Genomic DNA, 20,873 nt, shown 5'->3' on the forward strand with positions numbered 1-20,873 from the left:
AGAGAGAGAGAGAGAGAGAGAGAGAGAGAGAGAGAGGAAGAGGGAGAGAATAGTGGAGAGGGGGAGATTTGGGAGGAAAGAGGACATGGGTTGAGATTGAGACAGAATGTGGTGTGTGTGTGTGTGTGTGTGTGTGTATGTATGTGTATGTGTGTGTGTGTGTATGTGTGTGTGTGTGTGTGTGTGTGTGTGTGTGTGTGTGTGTGTGTGTGTGTGTGTGTGTGTGTATGTGTGTGTGTGTGTGTGTGTGTGTGTGTGTGTGTGTGTGTGTGTGTGTGTGTGTGTGTGTGTGTGTGTGTGTGTGTGTGTGTGCGTGTGTGTGCGTGTGCATGTGTATGTGTGTGTGTGCATGACGAAACATTACATCACCGCGCCTCACCGAGCGGCAGCGTCGGTTGTGTTGCCATGACAACACAACCAGCTGTGTTTACATTCCGCCAGAAGTTGCCAGGTACGGCTGGGAAGGAGTCCCACACGCCCCCTCTCTTCCTCAGCTGATGTTGCCACACTGAGGTAAGTTATGATGACAGGTGCCACACAAGATGACGTGTTGCCACTCAAGATGACATGTTGCCACTCAAGATGACGTGTTGCCACTCAAGATGACGTGTTGCCACTCAAGATGACGTGTTGCCACTCAATTCCTCCTCAGCTTCCAAGAAGCTTCCTCAGCTTCCAAGAAGCTTCCTCAGCTTTCAAGAAGCTTCCTCAGCTTCCAAGAAGCCTCCTCAGCTTCCAAGAAGCCTCCTCAGCTTCCAAGAAGCTTCCTCAGCTTCCAAGAAACTTCCTCAGCTTCCAAGAAGCTTCCTCAGCTTCCAAGAAGCTTCCTCAGCTTCCAAGAAGTCTCCTCAGCTTCCAAGAAGCCTCCTCAGCTTCCAAGAAGCTTCCTCAGCTTCCAAGAAACTTCCTCAGCTTCCAAGAAGCCTCCTCAGCTTCCAAGAAGCTTCCTCAGCTTCCAAGAAGCCTCCTCAGCTTCCAAGAAGCCTCCTCAGCTTCCAAGAAGCTTCCTCAGCTTCCAAGAAACTTCCTCAGCTTCCAAGAAGCCTCCTCAGCTTCCAAGAAGCCTCCTCAGCTTCCAAGAAGCTTCCTCAGCTTCCAAGAAGCCTCCTCAGCTTCCAAGAAGCCTCCTCAGCTTCCAAGAAGCTTCCTCAGCTTCCAAGAAGCTGAGAAGAAGGAAATCTGAATTATCTCCCTTTTGCAAATCAAATTTCTATGCAATAAGCTTAACATAAATGCAATTTAGTTAGCTTAGATATTCTTCGAATCTAGTTCTTCAACCTTTTATACTAAGATATATAGTATAACATATAATCCACGTATATGATCTACTCCGCGTATATAATCTACTCCACGTATATAATCTACTCCACGTATATAATCCACAGTCACAGGGATCTACTACCACCACTCACAGGGTGGGTATTGGGTGCATAATAGACCAAACTATATCCTTTACATTAAGTTTAATCACTGGTGTCATTAATAATTTGGGTATATTTGTAATGGTAATATTACTGCCGTTGTAATTTAAATTCTTCCCGCTAGATGGCGAATGTTTTCATGACGTCACGCTACCACGTGTTTGATGTAAACATTGGAAATGCGCGCGGGTCAGTAGGTTCTGGGTACTCATTATACTCATTATATTCATTATATTCATTATACTCATTATATTCATTATACTCATTATACTCATTATATTCATTATACTCATTATATTCATTATATTCATTATATTCATTATACTCATTATATTCATTATATTCATTATATTCATTATATTCATTCATCATGGAACCCGTGGCGCGGGTTCGATTCCCGCACGAGGCAGAAACAAATGGGCAAAAGTTTCTTTCACCCTGAATGCCCCTGTTACCTAGCAGTAAATAGGTACCTGGGTGTTAGTCAGCTGTCACGGGCTGCTTCCTGGGGGTGGAGGCCTGGTCGAGGACCGGGCCGCGGGGACACTAAAGCCCCGAAATCATCTCAAGATAACCTCAAGAAGATCATCCCACGCCGCTCCGTAAGCCCGACTGCACAGTAATTAGGAGAGGCAGTATAATTTTAAGTACTCTCATCTAGTTGTGCTTGCGGGGGGTTGAGCTTTGGCTCTTTGGTCCCGCCTCTCAACTGTCAATCAACTGGTGTACAGATTCCTGAGCCTACTGGGCTCTATCATATCTACACTTGAAACTGTGTATGGAGTCAGCCTCCACCACATCACTGCCTAATGCATTCCATTTACTAACTACTCTGACACTAAAAATGTTCTTTCTAATATCTCCTGTGGCTCATTTGGGCACTCAGCTTCCACCTGTGTCCCCTTGTGCGTGTACCACCCGTCTTAAATAATCCATCCTTGTCTACCCTGTCAATTCCCTTGTGAATTATGTATGTGGTGATCATGTCTCCCAGGGCTCTTCTGTCTTCCAGTGACGTGAGGTGCAGTTCACGCAGCCTTTCTTCATAATGCATGCCTCTTAGTTCTGGGACTAGCCTAGTGGCATACCTCTGAACTTTTTCCAGGTTCGACTTATGCTTGACAAGGTTCGGGCTCAATGCTATGGCTGCATACTCCAGGATTGGTCTTACATATGTGGTGTACAAGGTTCTGAAAGATTTCTTACCCAGGTTTCTGAAGGGAGTTATGATGTTAGCCAGCCTCTGCATATGCCGCCGATGCTATTCTTTTCATGTGGGCTTCAGGAGAGGTTTGGCGTGATATCAACTCCTAGATCTTTCTCTCTGTTCCGTTTCGTGAAGGACTTCATCTCCCATTCGGTATCCGGTGTCTGGCCTATTTCCTCTGCCTAGTTTCATCTCCTTACATTTACTTGGGTTGAACTTTAGTAGCCATTTGTTGGACTATTTCTTCAGTTTGTCTAGGTCATCTTGTAACCTCCTACTATCTTCCTCCATCTTAATCCTCATATGTTTTTTGCATCATCAGCAAACATACAGAGGAACGAGTCTATTCTCTCTCTGAGAGATCATTTACATATATCAGAAACAGTATAGGTCCAAGCACTTATCCCTGAGGGACTCCACTGGTGACGCCTCGCCACTCCGAGACCTCACCCCTCACAGTGACTCGCTGTCTCCTGTCGCTTAGGTACTCCTTTATTATCTTCTGTTGTCTTCTATCCCACCGCTGCCACCATTGTAACAGGCCGGGGGGTTAATAGCTCTCTTTTATCCATTAAACCGCCCTTAATTAACTAATTCTAGAGTTCCCTCAGAGCTCCTACTGCAACCTCTCTAGTTCAAGACCTTGTCACGTCTGTATTTGATTACCTTGGTGGTACAAAAACAAGGCATTGTACCTGATCAGCTCCCGCGTAGCGCTAGAGAACTCTAATACTATTCACTGCCATGACCGGAAAATAAAAATGAAAAGAAATGAAGGGATTATTAAGTGAGGTGAGGGGTGGAAGGGGGTGTGGGAAGGTTATGGAAGGGGAGGAAGGGGAAGTTAGAGGGAGGAAGGGAATGGGATCAATGAGGAAAGTAGAAAGTGGTAGAGTAGTAGAAAAGGTAGAAAATAGAAGTAGATAGGCAGGAAAGTTAAAGAGCTGCCACCATCCATTCAAGTTCTGTACATACAAGACAAGGAATGGAACTTGTCTGTACTCTAAGCTGTTATCAAATGTATCAACTGGAATCATTAAAATCTTACAGCCAGTACTCTCAGCGGGCTGTCTGCACCAGCCTCAACTGACGAACATCTAAGGGACAAAATTAAAGTGAACTTTACCAACAAGCTAACAAAATATATATTTAACATTAGAGCTTCGTTCATAGGGATATTCCACGTTAAGCAGGGAAATTTAAATGTTATTATGAATACGTTAAAGTGAGTCGCCACACAAGACATTGAGGACACTAAGACTGACTCTGAAAATCACACAACATCTTAAGTTGGAACCACTCCTAATTTGCCACCTTAGAGTTCAAGTCATCAAAGTCTTTGGGGCTAAGTTGGATAGAGACAGGGCTGGGGCTCGATTGACAGAGTCGTCATCCAGTCTGACAGCCTGGACTAGCTGTGGGCTCGCTCCTACTCCACCTTCGAACCTCTGTATCTGATTGATCTGTCCTGAATGTACAGTTCCCTGGGTATTTATGGGGGAAGCGGGAGCTAAGCCCCGCCTACTAAGTAGTTAGCCTCAGGCTTTCTGCCTACAATATCTTAAACAGCGGCTTGTTTAGTGGTAAGACACCACCAACCGACTGAAATTATCGTCTTAGCAGACGGTAAGGCCATTTGACACGACCTGACCCCTTGTCAACTTGTGTGTCACTCCTCTAGGTGTGACTTTTTTAATTGCTAAGAGACAGACAGTCTGGCGCCTCAAATATCATATATGACTCATATTCTATGTGATATAACCTACAAAACACCTTTATGGTGTCACACTTAGGCACTCCTTGGTCCGGTGGAGCACCTTCCCTCTCACTCCTGCCTGCATCTCCAGCTTGTGCACTATTCTCTGATGTGGTACTGTGTCAAAGGCTCTCTGGCAATCCAAAAATATGCAGTCTGCCAAGTCTTCTCTATCTTGCCTAATTCTTGTTTCCTGGTCATAGAACTCACTTAATCCTGTGAGGCATGATTTACCAGCCCTGAACCCATGTTGATGTTGCATTACAAAGTTATTTCGCTCCAGATGTTCCACTAGCTTTTTTCCGCACAATCTTCTCTGTCATGTTGCATAGTATGCAAGTTAGCTACACTGACCTGTAGTTCAGTGCCGCCTGTCTATCACCCTTGTAGAATATCGGGACTACATTAGCTGTCTTCCAAATTTTTGGCAGTTCACCTGATTTATTGAACATTATGGAGAGTGGCTCCCATGCTCTATGTGATCTACCTCCTAGGTTCACAACCAGGGGACCTGGGTTTAATTACCTGGCAGGACAGAAACAGTTGGGCACATTTCCTTTCACCTAAGGCCTCTGTTCACCAAGCAGTAAATATTTACCCAGGTATTATAAGAAGCAAAAGGGCTGGGGGCCATAGCAACAGGTGACTGAAAGTCGTAGCCCAGGAGCTAAAGCTCACTCAATAAGCATATGTTAGGGGATGAAAATATATATATGCCCCCCCCCCTTTCCTTCCCCTGATATATAGTGACTTCCTTGAATCTTGTGCTGATAACAACTTATCGGAATATGTGTCCATTGTTCTTTCAACCCCCCCTGGTGTGTACCCCCTCCCCCCACTATGGTCTCTTCCCCTTGTGTGTCCCCTCATTGTGGTTTGACCCCTTGTGTGTCCCTTCACTGTAGTCTAACCCCTTGTGTGTCCCTTCACTGTGGTCTGACCTTGTGTGTGTCCCCTCATTGTGGTCTGACCCCTTGTGTGTCCCCTCACTGTGGTCTGACCCCTTGTGTGTCCCCTCACTGTGGTCTGACCCCTTGTGTGTCCCCTCATTATGGACACACCCCTGGTGATACCCACTGATGTCATGCCCACTGATATACCCACTGGTGTGGTGCCTACTCACCTGATATCCACTAATGTGATGCCCACTGATGTGACAGTTCGCCAGCGGATTGTAAAACCTACCTAATCTTATCCAATCTAAACCACCCACCTAATCCAATCGAGCCTAACACCACCTATAATATATATATATACGTTGAGAAACCAGAGTTTTCGAGAGGAGAGAGACGAGTTACAGCCACCGCTCCTGTGCCTGGTAAGTCCACTACGGGCTCACCATAGCCCGTGCTACTTTGGAACTTTTGTTCTAAGTAGCTGAGTCTGAAACAGCGACAGAGCGTTTTCGAACCGTCATGAGTACGAATTGGCCACACACACACACACACACAGGAATCACTCAGGAATTACTCAGGTGTACTCAGGAATCTGTACACCTGTTGATTGACGGTTGAGAGGCGGGACCAAAGAGCCAGAGCTCAACCCCCGCAAACACAACTAGGTGAGTACAACTAGGTGAGTACACACACACACACACACACACACACACACACACACACACACACACACACACACACACACACACACACACACACACACACACACACACACACACACACACACTCAAACATACGAACACCCCTGTATGACAGTGTGATCCCCCCCCTATCAGTATACCCCAGAGAGAGGGGGGGGAGTTCGTGGGGAAGTCCACTTCAGTCAGTGATATCCCTGCATACGTCAGAGTGATTTGCTGAAGTCAGACTGATGTCAGGATCTTCTCACGTGGCTCAGTAACTTTTAACTGACGCTATCGTCCCTCATAGCAATCACGTGATTGGGGCTTCGACCAATCACGTGTCCCCACGTGGCGCGATGACTTGCTGACGCTATGTCATTCCACCAATCACCTCTTTAGTCCTATAAACCACGAAACGTGATGTAATTTACCGGCGGAAACGCTCAGGCAATCTTGACAAATGATTTATTTTTTTTAAATAGAAAAGTGAATTTGGCTACATTCATTCAGTCAATTATAATATTATATCAAATTAAGGATGGTTAACTGTAGCAATTATGGGCCAGTAAGAAACTGGACCAGGTGTAAATTAATTAACGCAAGCTAATGACCTCATTAAACTTAGAAAATTGGAATAACTTGGGAAAAAAAACGCGAAATTGGCATACCAGGATATAACCATGCCTGTGGGTGTTGTTGTTAAAGATTCGCTACCTGGAACAAAGTTCCAAGTAGCACGGGCTATGGTGAGCCCGCAACCCTATGCCACCTTTAGGGATCGACTTTATCAATCAGGATATAACCTGTGAAATGGGGATACCAGGATTAAAACTTGAGAAATGGGGATACCAGGATTAAAACTTGAGAAATGGGGATACCAGGATTAAAACTTGAGAAATGGGGATACCAGGATTAAAACTTGAGAAATGGGGATACCAGGATTAAAACTTGAGAAATGGGGATACCAGGATTAAAACTTGAGAAATGGGGATACCAGGATTAAAACTTGAGAAATGGGGATACCAGGATTAAAATCTGAGGAATTGGGATAACAGGGTAAAAAGCTGAGAAATGATTGGGCACATCTAATTGGCTTAGGGCGATATATATATATATATACGAGCGATATATGTTGATATATCAACATATATCTGTGTCATCGTCAACATGAGTGTTATGTATATTATATGTGTTTATGTATTATTAACAAGAAATGTTTAATAAACTGTTTACTGAGGTAAACAGAGGGATTTGGAGCGGTTACGACTCCTCGTTACACAAGCTATATCTTGTCTACAGTTAGCAGTGACAAGGCTGTTTGAGTTCTAGTAACATAAGAACATAAGAACAAAGGCAACTGCAGAAGGCCTATTGGCCCATACGAGGCAGCTCCTATCTATAACCACCCAATCCCACTCATATACATGTCCAACCCACGCTTGAAACAATCGAGGGACCCCACCTCCACCACGTTACGCGGTAATTGGTTCCACAAATCAACAACCCTGTTACTGAACCAGTATTTACCCAAGTCTTTCCTTTGAGTGGGATTGGGTGGTTATAGAATAGGAGCTGCCTCGTATGGGCCAATAGGCCTTCTGCAGTTTCCTTTGTTCTTATGTTCTTATGTTCTTAAATCTAAACTTATCCAATTTGTACCCATTGTTTCGTGTTCTGTCTTGTGTTGATACTTTTAATACCCTATTAATATCCCCTTTGTTATGTCCATTCACCCACTTGTAAACCTCTATCATGTCACCCCTAACTCTTTGCCTTTCCAGTGAATGCAACTTAACAGCCTGGATAGTGCAAGGTTTCATACTAAGAAATTATTAATTGATAGCACAAACAGCGCTGACTCTTCAATACGTTAGTCGGTATCTTCCATACACTACAATTCTGGTCCCTGTACCGTGAATACAGCATACAGCTGTGGCTCCAATACCCTAAATACAGCATACAGCTGTGGCTCCAATACCCTAAATACAGCATACACCTGTGGTTCCAATACAATAAATACAGCATACAGCTGTGGTTCCAATACAATAAATACAGCATACAGCTGTGGCTCCAATACCCTAAATACAGCATACACCTGTGGTTCCAATACAATAAATACAGCATACAGCTGTGGTTCCAATACAATAAATACAGCATACAGCTGTGGTTCCAATACAATAAATACAGCATACAGCTGTGGTTCCAATACAATAAATACAGCATACAGCTGTGGTTCCAATACAATAAATACAGCATACAGCTGTGGCTCCAATACAATAAATACAGCATACAGCTGTGGTTCCAATACAATAAATACAGCATACACCTGTGGCTCCAATACAATAAATACAGCATACACCTGTGGTTCCAATACCCTAAATACAGCATACAGCTGTGGTTCCAATACCCTAAATACAGCATACAGCTGTGGTTCCAATACAATAAATACAGCATACAGCTGTGGCTCCAATACAATAAATACAGCATACAGCTGTGGTTCCAATACAATAAATACAGCATACACCTGTGGCTCCAATACAATAAATACAACAACATACATTTCTGACCCGCACATCATAAACCTAACATACAACATATTATTATTTAAAAAATAATAGATAATTAATAATAACTAATAGATAATAATAGATAAAAAATAATAGATAATAGATTTCCCTTATACGCCTTTTCCACCCCATTTCCCATCCCCCCCCCTTCCCCCTTTATCACCCCTTACCCATGTCACCCCCCTTACCCATTTGCCCCCTACCCATCTCCATCACAGCACAAGCGACATACCCATTTGACCAGCCCCCTTGAGGTTATCTTGAGATGATTTCGGGGCTTTAGTGTCCCCGCGGCCCGGTCCTCGACCAGGCCTCCACCCCCAGGAAGCAGCCCGTGACAGCTGACTAACACCCAGGTACCTATTTTACTGCTAGGTAACAGGGGCATAGGGTGAAAGAAACTCTGCCCATTGTTTCTCGCCGGCGCCTGGGATCGAACCCAGGACCACAGGATCACAAGTCCAGCGTGCTGTCCGCTCGGCCGACCGGCTCCCCGGCTATGGCCAAAAACAGGGTCCTCTAAGCAAGAGAAGTTATGTCCGGACATAAGCCAACAGTCCAACTGGCCAAACCCAAACCAGAGTCGTCCTCAACTATCCGAACAAAGTAATAACCCAAAGCCTCCAATGTTTACAAAACAAAGCCACGTGGAGCGGAATTGTGATTCTTTCATTAGACGGAACTCGTGTTTGAGGGGGAAAAAACGAGTCTCGAACCTGGCCCTGGTTAAACGCAAGCCACTAGTGTGTTGTTTGCTGCTTGTTCAACTCTAATGGCTCTAATTCCTCGTTAAACTAAAAAAATGGGGAATAAAATAGGTCAGTATTTTGTTATTTTTTTTGGTATGGAAAAGAATATCAGTTATGTTGTGGGGGATATTTGATGAGTAGAGTGATGAATGAGTCAATCGGTATCCCCTTATACTTTGTATTCATTACTCATCCCCATCCATTATACTCTGCATTCATTACTCATCCCCACCCCTTATACTCTGCATTCATTATTCATTCCTTATACTCTGCATTCATTATTCATCCCTTATACGCTGCATTCATTATTCATCCCTTATACTCTGCATTCATTATTCATCCCTTATACTCTGCATTCATTACTCATCCCCATCCCTTATACTCTGTATTCATTACTCATCCCCATCCCTTATACTCTGTATTCATTACTCATCCCCATCCCTTATACGTCTGTATTCATTACTCATCCCCACCCCCTTATACTCTGCATTCATTACTCATCCCCATCCCCTTATATTCTGCATTCATTACTCATCCCCACCCCTTATACTCTGTATTCATTACTCATCCCCACTCTTTATAATCTGCATTCATTACTCATCCCCACCCCTTTATACTCTGCATTCATTACTCATCCCTACCCCTTAAACTCTGCATTCATTACTCATCCGCACCCCTTATAATCTGCATTCATTACTCATCCCCACCCCTTATACCCTCCCTCCACCACTCATATCACCCCTTAACATACCTCTAACCCCATTACCATTCCCCTTAACCCTGTTTACCACACGTGTAAACCCCCTCCCCCCTTCCCCCCTTTCCCCTTAACATACACCCCCCCCTGACCGGAAGCTCTCCCCCCCCCCTCTCTCCTCCCCCCTTTTAAATTTCCCCAGCAGTTAAGAGTTATCATAGTTCTCTGAATGGACCCACGCTAAGCCGCCTCCCTCTTATCTTATCTTTGTCTGGTAGATAAGCTGACTGGGGCCGGCTACAGATAGTGCCTGGGAGTGCCTGGGAGTGCCAGAGTGCCTTAACCGTATGCCAGAGTGCCTTAATGTGTGTCAGAGTGCCGTAGCGTATGCTAGAGGGCCTTAACGGTATGCTAGAGTGCCTTAATGTATGCCAGAGTGCCTTAACGTATGCCAGAGTGCCTTAAAGTATGCCAGAGTGCCTTAAAGTATGCCAGAGTGCCTTAAAGTATGCCAGAGAATATATTAGAGTATTGTAGGTTATGTTAGTGTTGTGTTAAAATGAGTCCGAGTGTGCTAAAGCATATTAAGGGGTTTCTGGGGGGTGTTAAAATATTGTTGGGTATGTTAAAAGTATGTTAACTCCCCCCCCCCTCCTCACATTCTCTGTGTAACCCGTCCTTCTAATAGAACGTCGTATTTTGACGTATTGGCTACCTCGGCACACAAACTGTCGGACTACAAAATGGTGGCGACTCGCCAGATTGATATAATGTCCCGTTTTCTGTTCGTTGGTCCTCTGGTAGGTTAGGTTAGGGCACTTTGGTAGGTCATTTTCTTATATATATATATATATATATATATATATATATATATATATATATATATATATATATATATATATATATATATATATATATATATATATATATATATATTCCTCCCTCGGTATCCCAACATGGCGGCTTACACACTCAATCAAGAACCAGTTGATTGACGGTTGAGAGGCGGGACCAAAGAGCCGAAGCTCAACTCCCCGCATGTACACATAGATGAGTACATATGTACATTTCCTGTCTACCAACCTCGGGCTGCAGGAGAAATACCCGACATGCTTAGTGCTGGAGTCAGTGTGTCCCCAATCACAGCTGTGTCCAATCACCGCTGTGTCCAATCACAGCTGTGTCCAATCACAGCTGTGTCCAATCACAGCTGTGTCCAATCACAGCTGTGTCCAATCACAGCTGAGTCCAATCACAGCTGTGTCCAATCACAGCTGTGTCCAATCACAGCTGTGTCCAATCACAGCTGTGTCCAATCACCGCTGTCGCCAGGTCACAGATGGGAGGCGGGACCAAAGAGCCAGAGCTCAACCCCCGCAAGCACAACTAGGTGAGTACATGGAGGGTCTCACAGAGAGAGAAAGAGAGAGAGAGAGAGAGAGAGAGAGAGAGAGAGAGAGAGAGAGAGAGAGAGAGAGAGAGAGAGAGAGAGAGAGAGAGAGAGAGAGAGAGAGAGAGAGAATCTGTCAGTCTGTCAGGATGAGAGGAGACAGGAGAGAGGGGAGAGCCTCTACTCTCCCATCAGTGGGAGGGAGAGTAGAGGCCCTCAGTAGGAGAAGGAGGAGGAGGAGGTAGCAGTCCGTCAAGGTGAGGTATGAGGGAGGGAGACGGGTGAGGGAGGGGAGTAGAGTATGAGGCGCCAGTATGGCTAGGATGAATCAGTGATGTTGCCGCATGAGACTCAACCAACCCCTCATACCCATACTCACCCCTCACGCCTCATAAACCCCTCACTCATCGCCTCTCCCCCCCCCCCTCACTCACTTCAACACATTGTAAAAGCCACAGACAAGATAGAGACAATAGATGGCGCAGGTCTGAACGATATTAACGAAAATAATAACATATTTGGCAGTGTTTGGCAAGGGGAGCGCTCGGGGTGTGAGGGGGGGGGGGTGTAGGGGGCGGTGGTTAAGGGGTAAGGGGGGGAGGTGAGGAAGGGGCCAATATGACCCTTAACTCCTCGTTATCGTTCCAAGATATGGAGTCTTATGATACTACGTCAGGTCAGGTTAGGATAGGCCAGGCTGGCCCACAATAGGTCAGGATAGGATAGGTTAGGTTAAGATAAGTTAGGTTAGGTTAGGGGGGGGGAAAGGTAGGTCAGGGGGAGGGTAGGGGGTTAGAGAGATGAGGGGTGCAAGGAAGGAGGAAAATATGCTCATTTAGAGGACAAGCAGAGGTAGGGGGGGGGGGTAGGGGTAGTTAGGGTATCAAGGGGAAGGGGGGTAGGGGTAGTTAGTGTATCAAGGAAGGGGGGGGGAGGGGGTATATAGGGGAAGCAGTTCGCCAGGAAATACCTTTGGCCCTTAGATGTAAAACCCGAGAGAGGCACTTTGGGGCGAGCCCAACAAGGCGTAACTACAGGCCGGTTTGTGTGTGCTTCTGTGCCCTCAGCCAGCATCTCTAATCACCTCTCGACCGCTGGTTGTGCTTGCGGGGGTTGAGCTCTGGCTTTTTGGTCCCGCCTCTCAACCGTCAATCAACAGGTATACAGGTTCCTGAGCCTACTGGGCTCTATCATATCTACACTTGAAACTGTGTATGGAGTCAGCCTCCTCTGTGTGTGTGTGTGAACTCACCTAGTTGTGCTTGCGGGGGTTGAGCTCTGGCTCTTTGGTCCCGCCTCTCAACCGTCAATCAACAGGTATACAGGTTCCTTAGCCTATTGGGCTCTATCATATCTACACTTGAAACTGTGTATGGTGTACCATCCATGTACCACCTGGCAGCTAGGTGAATGGATGCATTAGGCGAGATCAAACGTTGCCCAAATGCTTCCGTTCTTCCATAGGAATCGAACCGGCGATCTTTGCCTGCGAATCAGTGATGTAACCCACTGCGCCACGCCTACTTCTTCATGCCGCTTCGGAAGAGAATAGACAAACGTGTTTATTTAGAGAGTGCCAGGGGGCACGATTTGGCACCATGGGTTGGCACTGAGGGTGATAGGGCATGCCTGGTGGGATGCGTGACAGACAGACAGGCAGACGGAGGAAGGTGGTCTAAGGGGAGAGAGAGAGGAGGGGGGAACTACAGGTACAATACACCCCTTAGTAAACGAATGGGTCGTCACCCCTTTACTAAGGGGTTGCGAACCTTTTTTTTTGGGAGGAAAGGGAGGGAATTATCAGACGGAAAGCACCAAGCCATTACGACTGTATAGATACTTAGATAGGGGGGGTCAGGATAAGGATTTGGGATGGGACGGGGGGAAGGAATGGTGCCCAACCACTTGTGGACACCAGACACCTAACAACTCATTTAAGAACGGAACGTTGAAATTGAAATTGAAATAAGTTTATTGAGGTAAAATACACACAAAGGGATGAGGTAGCTCAAGCTATTCTCACCCCATTACAAACGTCTGAGCTTATGAACGTACATAAGTAGACCTTTGAACACTGAGTTCACGCTGAGTAAAATTCCGAAAGTCATACTAGTATGTAAAAAATCTTCATTCTGCATCATTTGGTAGAAATAATTACCTTAAAAAAAGTATTTATTTACCATAAGTTGGATTTAAAGACTCAAGGGGGAGGCACCATACTTGTGGCACCAGAATTTGCTTGAGTGCCACTTTGGGCATGTGTGCCATAGGTTCTCCACCCTTACCCTCGGAGATCCCCCCCCCACATACCTGAAGTAGAAGATGTTTATCTACGATACTATACACAAGGAACGACTCGCAAATTACGTTTTCTATGCATCGGACTCAATAGGTTAGATGGGTTGCTTAGGGGTTTGACTTAAGCTATCATAAGCGCTCAGTGTCAGGTACTGCATGAAGATATCATCATACCTATAGCTAACATCAGATGCATATTAGTACCCAAATCATTTTTAAGATCCTGGGGCCAGATTCACGAAGCAGTTACGCAAGCATTGTGCATCTTTTCTCAGTCTTTGGCGGCTTTGTTTACAATTATTAAGCAGTTAATGAGCTCCGAAGCACCAGGAGGCTGTTTATAACAATAACAACAGTTGATTGGCAAGTTTTCATGCTTGTAAACTGTTTAATAAATGTAACCAAAGCCGTCAAAGATTGAGGAAAGATGTACACGTTCGTAAGTGCTTGCGTAACTGCTTCGTGAAACTCGCCCCCTGAATATCTGTACGAATATCTGTGCATAAAGAGCCCCAAAACAGGACCCAGAGGGGAAAACTCTATGGAGATACCATCTACTTGTTTCAACACGAGACCTTCAGAGCAAAGGTGCCTCTTTAGTACTTCGAATATTAGTCGAAGTGGGCGTTCAGTGCTCTCAAGAGTTCGACGGGCGTTCAGTGCTCTCAAGAGCAAGGTAATCTTGATACCGGTCTATTGTGTCTATTATTGTGTCTATTGTCTCCTCCGCGGCCACGTTGGTGAGCCTTCAGTGATCCAAAATGTCTATCGACAAGTCGACAGATTCCTCCGCCCATGGGATGGGTATGGGGTGCATAATAAAGAAAGAAATTGAATTCCTTCGGAACCTTCAGAATGAAAAGACATTGCGTGGATGAAGTCGACGGGGTGTTTAGTCCCTTAGCCTGCCTGTTTGTGGGCGCGGGTATGTGGCTAATACCCACCCTGGCGAGGGTGTGGGTATGTGGCTAATACCCACCCTGGCGAGGGTGTGGGTATGTGGCTAATACCCACCCTGGCGAGGGTGTGGGTATGTGGCTAATACCCACCCTGGCGAGGGTGTGGGTATGTGGCTAATACCCACCCTGGCGAGGGTGTGGGTATGTGGCTAATACCCACCCTGGCGAGGGTGTGGGTATGTGGCTAATACCCACCCTGGCGAGGGTGTGGGTATGTGGCTAATACCCACCCTGGCGAGGGTGTGGGTATGTGGCTAATACCCACCCTGGCGAGGGCGTGGGTATGTGGCTAATACCCACCCTGGCGAGGGTGTGGGTATGTGGCTAATACCCACCCTGGCGAGGGTGTGGGTATGTGGCTAATACCCACCCTGGCGAGGGTGTGGGTATGTGGCTAATACCCACCCGGACGAGGGTGTGGGTATGTGGCTAATACCCACCCGGACGAGGGTGTGGGTATGTGGCTAATACCCACCCGGACGAGGGTGTGGGTATGTGGCTAATACCCACCCTGGCGAGGGTGTGGGTATGTGGCTAATACCCACCCTGGCGAGGGTGTGGGTACGTGGCTAATACCCACCCTGGCGAGGGTGTGGGTATGTGGCTAATACCCACCCGGACGAGGGTGTGGGTATGTGGGTGCTTCCCACCTCAGTCAATGTGTTGTCGTCTGACACGTCAAAATTTTTCACTATTAGTGAGCGCTTACTTTATTCTAAATTATAAATTCGGGGCGGATCACCTGTGAATTGAGACCTGTCACATATGAAACTTGTGGTAGTCTTGCATTTGATTGATTGATCAACGATTATTGATCTCTTTGTGTTAAATATACATATTCACTACGGTCATTGGAGATTCGAACTCATATCTGACAAATACGAGAGAGAGAGAGAGAGAGAGAAAGAGAGAGAGACTAACCGGAAAATACGACATCATGAAAACCAAGAATTACTCAAAAATATACATTTCTCTCGTAAGCCAAAAATAGCTAAATGTTCTACAATTCTTAAACTTCGTCCTCTGAAAATTACGTCACTTTTCACCCGTTTATCCGTATGGCTAAAAATGGACGTAATATGAAATGAAATCGGCTCACAAAAGTGACGTCCTGTCCCCGTTTTCTGTTTGAAACCCTCCGGCTTACTCGCTTAGGTTAAGAAACTTTCAATGAATGGTTTTCATGAAGTTTAGAAACCTTAGGAGAACTTCATGCCCTCCTAACTTACCAGAGGACCCTTAACTTGCTGTTTTTGGAATAAAAATCCAAAATTTATTTTAAATTATTTTTCATTTTCAAATTACGTCATTTTCGGCCATACGGGCAAACGGCCAAATTCAGACGTATTTTGCAAGATGACACGTTGACGGTGTGGGATATTCAATGGAGTTTATGTAGTCAAATACACTCATTAACTTCCCTGCACTCTCCTGAAGGAGTGACGACACGGAGTTACCCCGCGTGAGTGCTTGAGTGAGTAAAGGGTGTGAGTGCTTGAGTGAGTAACGGGTGTGAGTGCTTGAGTAACGGGTGTGAGTGCTTGAGTAACGGGTGTGAGTGCTTGAGTAACGGGTGTGAGTGCTTGAGTAACGGGTGTGAGTGCTTGAGTAACGGGTGTGAGTGCTTGAGTAACGGGTGTGAGTGCTTGAGTGCAGGAAAATGACCTTGGCTGTCAGACTGTTTCAGGATGTTCATCCTGGGTCTTGGTATGATGCCTTGTTTCTCTCCCCTGATGCTCTTCTGCTGTTCCAACTGCTACTGTTCCTGCTGTTCCAGCTGCTGCTACTGTTCCTGCTGTTCCAGCTGCTGCTACTGTTCCTGCTGTTCCAGCTGCTGCTACTGTTCCTGCTGTTCCAGCTGCTGCTACTGTTCCTGCTGTTCCAGCTGCTGCTACTGTTCCTGCTGTTCCAGCTGCTGCTACTGTTCCTGCTGTTCCAACTGCTGCTACTGTTCCTGCTGTTCCAACTGCTGCTACTGTTCCTGCTGTTCCAGCTGCTGCTACTGTTCCTGCTGTTCCAGCTGCTGCTACTGTTCCTGCTGTTCCAGCTGCTGCTACTGTTCCTGCTGTTCCAGCTGCTGCTACTGTTCCTGCTGTTCCAGCTGCTGCTACTGTTCCTGCTGTTCCAGCTGCTGCTACTGTTCCTGCTGTTCCAGCTGCTGCTACTGTTCCTGCTGTTCCAGCTGCTGCTACTGTTCCTGCTGTTCCAGCTGCTGCTACTGTTCCTGCTGTTCCAGCTGCTGCTACTGTTCCTGCTGTTCCAGCTGCTGCTACTGTTCCTGCTGTTCCAGCTGCTGCTACTGTTCCTGCTGTTCCAGCTGCTGCTACTGTTCCTGCTGTTCCAGCTGCTGCTACTGTTCCTGCTGTTCCAGCTGCTGCTACTGTTCCTGCTGTTCCAGCTGCTGCTACTGTTCCTGCTGTTCCAGCTGCTGCTACTGTTCCTGCTGTTCCAGCTGCTGCTGCTACAGTAGGCCAACAGGTCGTTAGAGTAACCGGCCGAAGATGGCATTAAGTTACGCCAGCAAATCACCATTAAACACGAAAATCATGCCATAACGATAAAATTCATATATTCCTTTACCCAATCGCTCAAAACGATTGGATACAAGTAACAAATAAATATACAAGTGACAAAAAAGTACTGGGCAAGTACACTGAATCGTTCAGTGTACTCAGAACTATTTCCATGATAAATATAGTTTGAGTTATTAAGAGTTATAATTGAGTTTGTTTAAGTGAGCCTCGGCCCCCGCTCAAGCGCTCCGCTGAACTGCACTTGAAAACACATCCTAAGACACTGGGAAAATTTGTGTACTAGCGAGAAAAGTCTTATCACACCTCTGTTTTTCGCAGATATGAGTGTTTAGATGCGGTGCAGCTACAGGCGGGGCTTGGGAGCTGGCGCTCGGTCCTGTAAGTCCATTTAGACGGGGTATAGAAACATTCAAACGTATTCCAAAAATGGTGATAAGGTAGAGGATAAGAACCGGGGGTTAATCTACGTTTTAAGAGGGAGTTTTGTTATCGTCAGAGGAACAGGAAGTGTTTTTTGTTATCCTCCACGTTTGGAGGTGGAGGGAGGATGATGGAGGGGTAGGAGAGTGGATGGGAGGGAAGGAGAGTGGATGGGAGGGTAGGAGAGTGGATGGGAGGGTAGGAGAGTGGATGGGAGGGTAGGAGAGTGGATGGGAGGGTAGGAGAGTGGATGGGAGGGTAGGAGAGTGGATGGTAGGGTAGGAGAGTGGATGGGAGGGTAGGAGAGTGGATGGGAGGGTAGGAGAGTGGATGGGAGGGTAGGAGAGTGGATGGGAGGGTAGGAGAGTGGATGGGAGGGTAGGAGAGTGGATGGGAGGGTAGGAGAGTGGATGGGAGGGTAGGAGAGTGGATGGGAGGGTAGGAGAGTGGATGGGAGGGTAGGAGAGTGGATGGGAGGGTAGGAGAGTGGATGGGAGGGAAGGAGAGTGGATGGGAGGGTAGGAGAGTGGATGGGAGGGTTGGAGAGTGGATGGTAGGGTAGGAGAGTGGATGGTAGGGTAGGAGAGTGGATGGGAGGGTAGGAGAGTGGATGGGAGGGTAGGAGAGTGGATGGGAGGGAAGGAGAGTGGATGGGAGAGAGGCGGGTGACTGCTGAGTTTGCGTACTTCCCATGATGTGATTTGCTGGGATGCGCTAGGCTCCTAATGCGTCATATCAACGCAGTAACTCATGACGCATGTGTGTTTACTCACCTAGTTGTGCTTGCGGGGGTTGAGCTCTGGCTCCTTGGTCCCGCCTCTCAACTGTCAATCAACTGGTGTACAGGTTCCTGAGCCTACTGGGTTCTATCATATCTACATTTGAAACTGTGTGTGGAGTCAGCCTCCACCACATCACTGACTAACTCATTCCTCTTGTTAACTACTCTGACATAAAAATGTATTTCTAACGTCTCTGTGGCTCATTTGGGTACTCAGTCTCCACCTGTGTCCTCTTGTTCGCATTACCACCTGTGTTAAACAAAATTATCCGTATCAACCCTGCCAAATCCTCTGAGAATTTTGTAGGTAGTGATCATGTCTCCCCTTACTCCTCTGTCTTCCAGTGTCGTGAGGTGCATCTCACGCAGCCTTTCCTCGTAACTCATGCCTCTTAGTTCTGGGACTAGTCTAGTGGCATACCTCTGAACTTTTTCAAGCTTCGTCTTGTGCTTGTCAATGTACGGGCTCCATGCTGGGGCCGCATACTCCAGGATTGGTCTGACATATGCTGTATACAAGGTTCAGAATGATTCCTTACACAGGGTCCTGAACGCTGTTCTGATGTTAGCCAGCCTCGCGTATGCCGCAGATGTAATTCTTTTTATGTGGGCTTCAGGAGACAGGTTTGGTGTGATATCAACTCCTCAGATCTTTCTCTCTGTCAGTTTCATTAAGTACTTCATCTCCCATTCGGTATCCAGTGTCTGGCCTCCTGTTTCCACCGCCTAGTTTCATGACCTTGCATTTACTTGGGTTAAACTTTAGTAGCCATTTGTTGGACCATTCATTCAGTCTGTCTAGGTCATCTTGTAGCCTCCTACTATCATCCTCTGTTTTAAGCCTCCTCATAATTTTTTGTATCATCACCATGATGATGCAAAAATCTGGGATGGGATCTGGGTGGGATCTATTTCTACAGGCAGCAGAGGCTGCCCTCTCAATTATAGTGTTAACTGCCATGTTGTTGTTTTCGTACTCTTGCCTGGGTCTTCTGTCATTTGGTGGAGGGTTGTATATTACTGCTACTACTATCTTGGTCCTCCCATTGTTATGATGCCTGCTATGTAGTCTCTGAACTCCTCACAGCCCGGGATGGCCATCTCCTTAAACTCCATTTCTTTCTCATTAGTAGGGCCACTCCGCCTCCTCCCCTACCTTCCCTCTATTTCCTTATTACTGTGTACTCCTGGGGAAACACTGCATTCGTTATGATTCCTGAGAGTTTTGTTTCTGTGAGTCCGATTACATCTGGGTTCACTTCTTGTGCTCTTTCCCTTAGTTCACTTGCCTTGCTGTGTGTGTGAGTGAGTGTGTGTGTAGAGACACCTCTCGCCTCTACCTTCCTTCTCTTTCCTTATTACTGTGTACTCTTGGGGAAACACCGCATTTGTTATGATTCCCAAGAGTTTTGTTTCTGTGAGTCCAATTACATCTGGGTTTACTTCTTGTGCTCTTTCCCTTAGTTCACTTGCCTTGCTGTATGAGTGAGTGAGTGATGTGAGTGTGTGTGTGTGTGTGTGTGTGTGTGTGTGTGTGTGTGTGTGTGTGTGTGTGTGTGTGTGTGTGTGTGTGGAGAGACACCTCTCCTCTCGCCCCAGTGGCAGCAGTGGACCAAGCTCAGAACCATCCGCTATAGAGAGCAGCAAAAACGTACCACCATCGACAAGCACTCTGGGGGGCCCCCTGATAGCGCTCGCTTATTGTTTCCGCCGGACGACGGGACTGAGGGACTCCGCCTGGATGTTATGTATACGTCCCAACCACACGTGTGTATACATTACAGAAACCTAACATGCAAAACTGACATGCAGCGTCGTTTTTGCATGTCAGGTGTTCAGACCAGCAGCTGAATGTCATCCAGAGTGGTCAATAAACCCTTGAACTGTATGTTTAACACTTCTCTAACCCTGTCCATGGAGGACAGAAGAAAATGTATATATGCTGGTTAGCATTGTAAATGTGTGGCCACGTCTGTGGTAGAAAATAATAAAAAAAAAATAAAAAAAAATAAAAAAAAGAACCATATGATCAGACAATCCAGGGATCTGATTCACGAAGCACTTACGAACGTGTACATCTTTCCTCAATATTTGACGGTTTTGGTTACGTTTATTAAACAGTTTACAAGCATGACAACTTGCCAATCAACTGTTGTTATTGTTATAAACAGCCTCCTGGTGCTTCGGAGCTCATTATAACTGTTTAATAAGTGTAAACAAAGTCGGCAAAGATTGAGAAAAGATGTACAGGTTCGCCAGTGCTTGCGTAACTGCTTCGTGAATCTGGCCCCTAGGAAGGAAGGAAGGAATTATCAAGGGAAAGCGTCAAGCCATTACGACTATATAGCACTAGGAAGAGGTCAGGATAAGGATTTGGGATGGGACGGGGGGAAGGAATGGTGCCCCAATCACTTGGACGGTCGGGGATTGAACGCCGATCTGCACGAAGCGAGACCGTCGCTCTACCGTCTAGCCCAAGTGGTTCAAAGTGCTCCTGGCCCCCAGGAGCTCATTG

The 20,873-nt window shown here is 46.3% G+C and overlaps 1 protein-coding gene across 1 annotated transcript; it reads left to right on the top strand.

Moving 5' to 3' along the window:
- Positions 1 to 622: 622 nt before the first annotated feature.
- Positions 623 to 1,183, top strand: LOC123746970 (outer membrane protein YopM-like). The gene has a single exon (XM_045728870.1). The coding sequence runs from the start codon at positions 623 to 625 to the stop codon at positions 1,181 to 1,183; it is 561 nt and encodes a 186-aa protein (XP_045584826.1).
- The last annotated feature ends 19,690 nt before the right edge of the window (positions 1,184 to 20,873 follow it).

The sequence above is a fragment of the Procambarus clarkii genome, chromosome 87 (assembly GCF_040958095.1).
Source record: "Procambarus clarkii isolate CNS0578487 chromosome 87, FALCON_Pclarkii_2.0, whole genome shotgun sequence".
Taxonomy (NCBI): Eukaryota; Metazoa; Arthropoda; class Malacostraca; order Decapoda; family Cambaridae; genus Procambarus; species Procambarus clarkii.

Excerpts from the sequence above, each read along its gene's own strand:
- LOC123746970 (XM_045728870.1), top strand. The coding sequence starts at position 623 with ATGACGTGTTGCCACTCAATTCCTCCTCAGCTTCCAAGAAGCTTCCTC.